Here is a 10,810-nt window from a genome sequence, read left to right on the forward strand (position 1 = left end):
TGGAAAAAAAAAATATCAATATCAATATGTGGCGTGGTTTTCGAAGTTTCACACCGCTACCGAAGCGGTACCATTTTAGTAGTTTTCCACTGCAACAAAAGAAAGCTACACTATCCACTTGGTTGTAGATTGTATTGTCACTCTGAGTTTGTGTTATTAAAAAAAAAAAAAAAAAAATTCACCGGCCTCACTTTTTCCCACTTTTTAGGCGACCGTGTTTTGACGGAGGATGTTGGCGCATTTGAACCGTCGTCTGCGGCACTTCAATAAACACCGCGATCAATACTGCTCCCCACTGATTTGTCTCAATCTAGCAACATTGACAGTATTTGCGGATATGAGCCAGCGCTAATATCGAACCACGAGAGGCGGGGGATAAAGTAGTCTCTTGTCTTCGTTTTGAGCGCGCACAAACACGCGCTCACACACGCGCACGCACTCGCATTGTCACCCAGTCAGTATCGCCAGCCAGGCTGATAAGCGGCCATGAGCACAAACTGGAAGAGAGGAATGTGTGGTATGACCTTCAACGCAAATGTCAATGTTTCGGCGTGGCGAGCGGGGGCGCAAGGGAAAGAAGACAACACAAGTGAAATGGAATCACGGCGCCTCCGTAAATCACGGAGAAAATTATGTTTGTGTCAGGGAACGAGGGTACGGAAATCGGCGACGGCGCGCCGACCCGCACGCACACACGCGCCAGTGCCAGTCAGACAGGCTCCGTGTGCGTTCGTGACTAACAGCCGGTTGTTATTCATCTTGGCATGCGACTCCCAGCAGCCCCCCTCACATCAGGTGCGAGATTGGCGGCGGCGAGCGGGAGGGGGGGGGGGCTGCTGGGGGGGTATGCGGGCGACAGGGAGGTGGTGACGGCGGGGGTGGGTGCTTCTGAGAGCGTCAAAACATTCCTTCCTCGGCGCAACGAATCTGCGCTTTCATCAGACACCTCATCGCCAGCTCAACCTCCCCCCCCTCCACACACACATGCACGCACACACGCCGCACACTCTCAGCCCTCGTAGCAGCCGCTGGCTCTCTCTCTCTCTAGCTCTCTTTCTGCCTTCCTCGCTCTTGCTCTGCCGCCTATATTCAGCCTTCACGCGCCTTTCCAGACACCTTCACATTCTTTCAAACTGGCTAACTGCAAACATTAGACCTTGACTACTCAAGATCATTTTGATTTCTTTAATTTTTTTTTTGTAAATGTCTTTAATGATTTCGTTTGTAAATATTTTTATATTTACTTTTAATTGTCTGAAATATGAGTTTTCTTGTGGATGAAATATATATAAATGGTGTAGCTCCCCTTGAGTTAGTAAGACATTGACAGGTGAACTGATAGGAAGCACCCAAGTTCTGACCAACTCACCCATAAGGGTCGTATAATTTGGCTTGCTTGACAATGGCCGACGGTACTTAATAAACTGTGCTGCTTGATGGAAACAAAGGCCTTGTGGTAACGTCTTCTGAAAGCGACCTATCCTTGGTAGCGGCAAAGTCGTTGATTTGACAACCCCACAGCATTTCTCCCTCAGGTTCTAATCAATGCAGATTTCAAAATGTGGTAAGCAATTGGTATAATTACGATGTGGGAAAGTATGCAAATGAAGAATATTTCTCTGGGGCTGTTGTTCTAACAGCAGATTGTACAACCACCACCTCCGCTTATAACATTTGGCTGCGGGCGCTTCCTCTTTGTTTTCGTCCACACCAAACGACGACTCAAGTGTCTTTCATTTATGAGCAGCGTGGGAGCCCCGATTGCAACAACCTTTTGGGTCATTTCACGGCTGACTAACGTCATTGCGAAACACTCGAGGGTTCACCGTCAGCCACAAGCCGTCTTCTTGGCCCCGTCGTTGCCTTCCAAATGTAGACCACGTGTTTGCGGCTGTTCGGACCATGACTGTTCCCGGAAGGAATAAAATGCCTTCTCTGTTTTCTCTGGTCACGAAGCACCAAAATAAAAAATGTCACTGATGTGCGCGAGATCAGAGGGTTATTTGTAATTAGGCCCTTATCTGATGGTGTGAATGTCAGCCAAACAATGCACGAGTCTGATGTGATGTTTTCAAAGCAAAAACCTGGACTGAACTGGAACCTTCTCTGCGCTTTGTTGTGTCTCTTTATTGCTTTCTACAACTCCCAAATCTTACTAGCAAGGTAACGGCACTTAAATGAGTCTTTTTTTTTTTTTTTTTTCAATAAAGTAAAGTCACCTACCGAGTTCCCACGCAGAACAAACTAGCTAAGGTACAGGAAGTGTAACTGCCTAGCGCACTAGCCGCACATGGACCCCAGACACAAATAAAGGGTAGCTCAGCCTCTGGCAAGTGGACGATAGGCCGAGCGATATGCTTTTGGCAGTACGTCAAGCTCGTTAACTCATTTGAAATGGCATCATGTGAATGTGGACATCGTGATGCAACATGAAAAAAACTAGCACAGCGCATTTGCAACTTCCAGTGGCATTTAAACGTCGTCTCCCGGGCTCTTCAGATGGAGCCAAAGCAATAACACATGCCATAGGTGTTTTTATTGCGTAATAATTCAGACTGTTACCGTTGTAGTTCCTAACAAGGCCAACTACTGGTGTCACGCTTTGTTAAAAAGAAAATATTTAAGCTGTTATATAACTTGATTCATTATGTATTTATTCATTTTTTTATTTGAGTCATTTATGCATTGAGATTTTTTTTGCAAGCATTTACTCTCGTTTCATTTAAACGTCTTCCTGTTTTCACAAAAGATAAGCCGTTTTCTGGTTTCATCGTGTTCCCTGACCGTACCCAAAGTGAACCAAACCGTGACCTCCAAACCGAGGTACTGCATGTCCACGCTCTCTTTTGATTGGCGCGTTTATGTCTCCTTTCCACTTTTCCGTCGAAGGAGTCGTAACAGCTACTTATTTCAACAACTTTTTGTTTAGTTTGAGTGAGCAGAGAAGTGACTTGCTCACAAAGTTCAGCTTCACTACATCGCCCATCGGCGTCATGGTTTTGTTAATGCACCAGTCATCTAAACAAGAACTGGTGCTCTGATAAAACAAGTGCTGGGCAGGTGGTTCTGAATTGTTAAGTGCGTTCGAATTCTTTGAAGCAACTGTGGAGCTACAACATTAAATCAATAAACATCTTACAAAGTCATCTTAGTGTCTAATTAGATATTGACTTTGTGGCAACTAGTGTATAGCTCTATATATAATAACAACATTTAAGTTTTTTCAACAAAATGCTCTATATGTAGTGAACGGTCCCCTTTAACTCTAAATGGGTGACTTTAGGTGGGTTTCACAGGATTTAGTTGTTTTTTTTTTATGGGCCCTGTTGTTTCATATCTATTAATGAAACTGGTGATTTTGTTTTTTACAACTTGCTGGAGGGGGGCGGTACTGAGTGACATTTGGGCTGGGGGTGTTGCGTCCTATGAAATATCTCAGTTTCCACCAGTTTTGAGAATGGGGAAAAAGCCTTTAACAGGCAATCTCTTTGGTGTAATAATAACAAGGAGTCATTTCAAGAGGGCTTGGCACTGCTTGCTCAAGCTCTAATAATAGGACAGCATTTCAGGCAGGAGTCCCCTAAATAAGATGAAAGAACAAAACAGTACGTCACGTCTCAGAGTAGTCCCACAGTGACTAACTAGAATAGCACAGAGCCAAGGCCCAAATGTTTGCGTTGGAAGAAAAAATGGAGAGAATCCTTATTGTTTGTTAGCATCTGTTGTTGGCATGGATGGTCCTTGTTCTGTTTTGTCATATGGGCTCAAAGAAATTGGTGGAGTAACTTTACCTGGATCTGCACCAAAAGTGAATTTTTAATATCTTCGACTAACTTTACCACTAAACAAACAACAAATATGAAGACATATGGACACCGTTTATGGATTGCAGTGGTACCTCTATTTACGAAATTAATTGGTTCTGGAACAAATTTCTTATGTAGAAAATTTTGTAAGTAGAGACGCGTTTTCCATGTAAATGCCTTAATCCGTTCCAAGCCCCCCAATATTCAGACATAAATGTTTTATAAAGCATAGAAATTCATGAAAACATGTAACAAATACATGTTACCATTAGATTATTGCACAATAAATGAGAGTTGCGCATAATGTAAAAAACATAGAATAAAGATGAAAAAAATTATGGTCGTTTGCCCTTTAATTGCTGTCCTCATCGCTTTTTGCCCTCTTTAGTTGATGTTCCCTCTCAGAAGTGTTTTTTGCCTGGCGTTTTGTAAAGAACTGATTTAATAACGTGGCGACTGTCGATACATTACGGTCATGTTCTTTGAAAAACGATTTTCTCCTTTTTTTCTTCTCCTCGTTTCTAATTCACGTAAAACTATCGGAACACCTCATGGCCCGAGGGGCGAAAGACGAGGACGCTGCATAGACATATCTCTCTATCTACCTATCTACACACATAGACACATACGGTAGAGGTCCCTCTTAGCCAATGGGATGCCAGGAAAATGCTAGGCTAGCCAATGGCAGAGCAGCTATGAGTATGTTGCGTTCAGGAAACTCCGGAGCTGCGAGTGCCAGCCCATACTCTATTTTTACCTTTCGTATCTCGACATTTATTTTGTAACAAGAGGCAATATTTTCCTGTTGAGGCGTTTCTTAACTTGAAAATTTCGTATGAAGAGACGTTCGTAAGTAGAGGCACCACTGTACCTCAAACAATGTTGATTTATAACAAACTGTGAAGTGTGACTTATTTTCTTTCTATTTTTATTTATTTTGGTACCTATTGTCATTATTATCTTCTTTTATTTTTAATTTCAGCTCTTTCTGTGTTGTATGTTTTTATTCCAATCAGTAGAGTGAAGTTTGTTCTGGGTTAAAATACAAATCAATAAAAAAGATATTGTTGGAAAAAAAAAAAAACAACAACAAATGGCGGACAAAACATAAACTCTCTTTTAATACGATAAATGAAAAAATGCATTTAAAATAAGACCCGCTGTCATTGTTAATTTCACAGGGCCTGCCACTGAGTTCAGAGCACATTTTCCATTTAGTCAAACAAATCAACGCTGACTGAAACATAGCCTCCCATTAGCGGACTTCACAAATTGGGGCCATTAAGGAAAGCGCCTGACTCAAATTGTCTGTGTAGCTATAGGATGACGTCCTGTTGTTAAATTTGTGGCAAAGAGTAACTGACAATCAGCCCTTTCTCACACACACACACACACACACACACACACACACCCACACACACACCTACGTACATACGCACACACACATACCATGAAATAGAATTTAAAAAGATTTTTACAGATGTCCATCAGGGTTTATTCACTGAGTGTAAAGCTAGTCTTGTTGAAAAACTACCTCGCCTATTGAATAGAAGACCCTAGTGTCAGGGACAAAAATACAATTTATGAACACATTCATTGCAAGAGCGAAATGCCGAGAACTGAGAAAGACGTGCGGAACAAAATAGATGGCAGAGTACAAACATGGAGGCATGTCAGAGTTTACCGTTACGCTAATTGTAAAGAGCCAGGGAACGTTTCATATTCCACACTTTATTTCATCAGAGAGACGTGGTCCTCAATAGGTCCTGCTGTTTTGGTTAGCAGCGGTGTTGAAATGAGCTCACCAGGTCAGTCTTGAATGTCCGCGTGTGAACAGTCGCTGTAATTACAGTTGCTACCCGTTTTCTTATGGGGGACGGGAGGGGTGGGCGGGCTTCTATTTTAAGGGAGGAGTTTAGTGGGTGACGCAACCAGCGACTAGGTGGCGCGTGGCGTCAACAGTATTTGTGGGCCTATGTTTACAATGAAGTAGCATTAACAAGGCGTTTTACTGTTGATGGAAAAAATTAAAAAAGAAATCTATTACTACCGTTTTAATGAAAATTAAGTCGCTTAGGATCAATGCACAATTTTTGTATCTCTGCACCTGTGTGAGTGTGTGTGTGTCCAAATTTTGATCTTGTGGCTGGCTATGACTGTGGGAAACATTCAAGTGGATCTATTCAAACCGTTAGATATCAAGAGCCCTTTTCACACTGCATTTGAAGGGCGCGTTTACACAGCAATTGCAGCTTGCTCTATTAAAATAATTAGATGTATGGTGACATCAATGCGTCAGTGACAAATGTTTTCAACACAAGCGGTGTGGACACTTATTCTACACGTATTCTCGGGTGTCCGTCACACTGTGGTCACTGGCGTCATTACACCTCATAAGACATCGGAAGCCATCAAATTGACTTCAAACCCGCCGTTATGCATCGCTATCGTAAAATGAGGACAGCGAGTCGAGGAGAATTTGTGAAAATACCGCCCTTGGGCTTGATTTACTAAAACCCCAAATAGCTAATTATAGATTTATTAAAGGTTTGCACGTCCAAAAATGGACAAAAACTAGATTGGTCTCTGCAAAAAGATGTGGAATCTGATCTACTAGGCGCACGCACCTGCGATTGAGTCTGTCAAAGGAGCAAAATTGCCACAGGCGAAACATGATGGCTGAGTTTGCGTCTTTAGATTGCACGTCTGAAAGGCAGGCAAAAAATGGCACGCGCAGCGCTCCCAGCATGGCAGGGGAACTTAGCCGCTCATGTCAACATTTTTGAAATGCCAGAAACAAAAAGTTTGCACGACATATCGTCTATGGAGCGATGCAGTTTTGTAGATTCTGAATTGTCGGAGCGCCAAGTTGGAGACTCCGAAATCTCCCTTTTGCTGAAAAAAACTGAGCTTTTCACGGTGCCCTTATTCTCTGCTTACCGTAGTTTTTTTTTTGGTTTTCGATCTTAAGGGGACTCTCGTTCGTCAACTTTGTTGTCCATTAGCGCATCTCCTTTCGACTCCGTCGTGGTTTTGTACGCTGTACTTTTTTTCAGTGGAAAATCGACCACCTTAGGCCAGTAAAAAAGCGCAGTCAGATATGAAGATATCAGGTCCCGCGGTCTCCGCTGATTGTGAATTTTGTGTGTGTCTCAGCTGGCTCTGCAGTCGCGGCTGTGCGACAGGACGCGGATCGGCGAGTACCACGCCGGGACCGTGCGCTATACCCAAGCCGACTTGGCCGAGCTGAGCGACGACGAGGACGCCAACACGATCTTCTACGCGCCTAACATGACCCTGAAAGACCGAGGGCCCTGAGGGAGACAAAGGCGGCGAGGATCGGCGGCAGGAGGAGGAGGAGGAGGAAAAGGAGGAGGAGGAGGGCAGCTTCCTGACAAAGAGAAATGCGGTGGATTAGAAAGGAGAGGGAGGCAAAGGAGGTAGGCAGAGAATGGAAGGCAAGATTGGGGGAAAGTCAGGCAGATAGAAGCCGGAGATGAGCTGTCAGGTTCCATTATTAATCCCCATCCTTTACTATTTAATATCCTAAAGACGCGCGCACACACATACTGAGCAGGGCCGCCTCCAATACCACAACCTCGGGACAAAAAAAAAAAAAAAGCTCCTTGCGGTGTTAAAAAGGCTTCCGCCGCATCCCCGAGGTCTTAAAACATTCCTCATCACTGCCCCCAGGACTCCCTCAATCCGCACTTTTGGCATACCACCAAGATGGGGGAGGAAGAAAAAAAGCGAAGGAAAAAAACCTTGCAAGGCAATCATAACAAGGTGCAATTACCTTTTCACCTCTCTGCCGGAGAGGAGGTGGAAAAGCAGGTCTTTTTAAAACGTTGACGCGTGCCGCTCGCTGGCACAGGCACGCATAATTCACACATTCTGGAGCACCATGACTTGCTCGCTTATTTATACATGAGCCTGGTGCACAGCGGGAAATAAGCATTCACGTCTCCTGCCTTGGACAGTATTTGTTTCTGCCTTTTTGTCTTCAAAAATACGCATGTCCATTTCATGTTGATTTAAAAAAAAAAAAAAAAAAAAAGTTGAAGGTATTTTTTTTTTCCAACCACTGTGGATATGAGCAATTTGACTAAATGTCTTTGATTAACTATGAGGAAAATTCCCAAACAGTTAGTCTTTTTTTTTAACCTCTGAATACTCTGACCTCGACTTTAAAGTGAATAAACTGCCCGTCTGCTGGTTGCAGTTAAGTAGCGCATTCAGTTATCTCAAGCGGAGTACACACAAACTGATTTTTCCCATCCTCCTTCTTTGCCGTTCTGTTTTCACTTTCTCCAAATATTCTTAAGGGACAAATCAAATCATACGCATTTTTTTCAAGAATATGTTCCCAGCAGGCCCACTAGTTGAAACACGGCATTCTGATTAATATTGCGTTTGTGGAATATGAGTTAAGCAGCAAAATCCAACCCTTTTTAGCCATCTCAGGGGGCGGCCATTTTGTCACTTCTTTCGACTGAAAATGACATCACAACTGCTCAGGGCTCAGGTAACGACCAATCACGGCTCACATTCAGAGAACAGGTCAGCTGTGCAGTTGTAATGTCATTTTCAGTTGACAGAAATGACAAAATGGCTGCCCGCAGAGATGGCTAAAAACGTGTGGATTAACTCTTATTCCACAAATGCAATATTCATCAGACTGCCTTGTTTCAACTAGTGGGCTTGCATTGAACATATTCTTGACAAAAATATGTTTGGGTTGACTGCCACTATAAATGTGTTTCTTCCATCCAAGTCTTTCCCTTTATGATCTGATTTACTAGTCTTTCCAAATGTTTCTTCATACTGATTTTGTATTATCTTCACCAATTGATTTAAAAAGTGACAGACCCCAACACATGATGTGGAAAAGAAATTGGCGAGTTTGTCGCAGTACCAAGACTGACCTGGAGAGGCAGCATGGTGCTGCAGGGCATTCACACTGAGGGGAAAAAAAATACAAAGAACAAGAAGAAAAACACTTGTAGTAGAAGTACTAGAAGATGCTAGGCTAAATGTTTATTTATGTTAACATTTTAATGTGGTTGAATGACACACCCCAATCTGGCCTTTGGTCAATTTAATGGGAAGGAGGAGGGAGTCGCTCAAATATATCGCTATTATCGGTATGTGTGTACGCCACTTTATCAACGTAACGTAACGATGGCTAACATTTCTATGAAGCTTATAATGTCAAAGAAGCCAAAGGACGTGGACATCAGCATAATTCAAAGGTTAATGGATAATTTAGCCTCCAGTCATGTCGGCCCGGCGAAATTTATTGACGATGATTGGTCGAAAACATAACAGTCATTATCCGAGGTGTCAGCATACGCGAATGAACATCTTGTCATTATTATACAGACGAGAAGTTAAGATGTCATAAAGTGGACACGTGTTTTTAACCTGTGCTTACTTTTACACAGAACAATGTGATGTCCAGTGGAAACCGTGTCTCTCCAAAGTGTTTGTGCGGGGGGGTTTCGGTCAAAAGTCGAATGTGTATTTGTACAGTTGAGTTGAGTATGTTATATTTTTTCCCCCTTGCAGAGTCAACACCATTTTTAATTGTGCTGTTTTGGTTAGAGGACAATTTCATTCAGCAAAATCAAATGAAGTAGTCATGTCTGTTACGATTAGAAGAACCACACAAAAAGTCTCGAGACACCGTGCCCAAAAACACACAGGAAGTCTGCCATTTTGATTTGAAGCAGACATTCTAGGTTCATTTCCCAAGGGTCCTTAAAACCAGCTCGTCCTAAACGTTTTCTTCAATTTCTTCTAAATTTGAACCACAGATACTAGACAGATGAGTGATGCTAGATTGTAAGGAAGTTGAGGTTTCGTCATTGCATGTGGGCGCTTCATCAGCTGATGACACGCCGTAAAACATGAAACTCTTTTAACTCAGCTCCCCAAGGTTCGAGGGTTTTTTTTGGAATGAATTCAAAAAGCAAACACAACTTGAAGATGTGTTTTACCCTTTGGGCAACGATGATAGATTTCTTGAAAATGTTTCGTATTTTTTCTTGTAAGAAAATGCTATTTGTCTTTGTTATACTGTATTTATAAACACGTTGTATGGTCAAATGTACATTCTATTTTTGTATTTGCCTGTGAAGAAGATGGTCGTCTTGCTGCTTAGCCTTATGAACAACTTAAAAAACAGAAATATCCTTTTTTTTTTTTTTTCTTCCCCCCACGACGGTGTCCGTGTCCAAACAAAAAGGTAAATGATGGCACGTGGTGAGCGCTGCCTAGCAACAGCCTCTGCTATTCCATCATCTCACGGCCTGTGTCAGTGGTGGCGAGCTGTGATTGGCAGCATAATCATTTAAATTCAGCCTCCATTTTGTTGTTGTTGTTTTTTTAAGGCAGCTGCCGGCGTGAAGTGACCGCTGTCACTCGCCTCTTCCTGACGAGTTGAACTAATGACCCGACACTTGACCCCCTTTCAACCCCTTGAGCTGTTGAACTTTCCCGCCGGGTGTCAGTGACACTGCGGCGCGACTGAGTTTGCACTTTAACGCAGCTTGGCCACCATCTTACTCCAATACACACACTGACTCGTATCCTTTTTTTATTTTGGCACCGTCGCTGGCTTGACTTGACTTGCACTCCGTCAAATAAACGAGCAGCAGAGACGTTTCATAACAAAGGTGCGCCTCAGTGTGTTTTTTTTCATTCGCACGCCGCCATTCCTCAACGCCTCTGGCTGTACAAAGTGTGCCAAACCGTGCGATTTTGCGAGCATAAATGTAACTCATTATACCAGTGATTCGAAAAAGTGTAGCGTGAGTACCACTCGTCGTATGCGGGCTCCCTCTAGTGGTACACAAAAGGATCACTGAATGAAATACAAATAAAATGTATGAAATTTAGACATGAACTAAAATGGGACATTTTAGAATGAAGCTTTCAGCTAAGCAAGCCTGTTTAAGTGCAGTACATTAGCGTTTACTGTTTACCGGTTTGATTACTGTAAA

At 42.9% G+C, this 10,810-nt stretch overlaps 1 protein-coding gene across 2 annotated transcripts in view; it reads left to right on the plus strand.

Moving 5' to 3' along the window:
- LOC147136227 (cyclic AMP receptor 1) overlaps positions 1-10,482 on the plus strand; it is a 103,220-nt gene extending 92,738 nt beyond the window's left edge. For both annotated transcript variants that reach the window (XM_086052243.1, XM_086052242.1), the window contains exon 13: positions 6,963-10,482. In XM_086052243.1, the coding sequence (XP_085908369.1) occupies positions 6,963-7,124 (162 nt within the window). In that variant the 3' untranslated portion in view covers positions 7,125-10,482. The remainder of the gene's footprint in view (positions 1-6,962) is intronic.
- The last annotated feature ends 328 nt before the right edge of the window (positions 10,483-10,810 follow it).

This window comes from Filicampus tigris, chromosome 14 (genome assembly GCF_054856515.1).
Source record: "Filicampus tigris isolate MCC_2025a chromosome 14, RoL_Ftig_1.0, whole genome shotgun sequence".
Taxonomy (NCBI): domain Eukaryota; kingdom Metazoa; phylum Chordata; class Actinopteri; order Syngnathiformes; family Syngnathidae; genus Filicampus; species Filicampus tigris.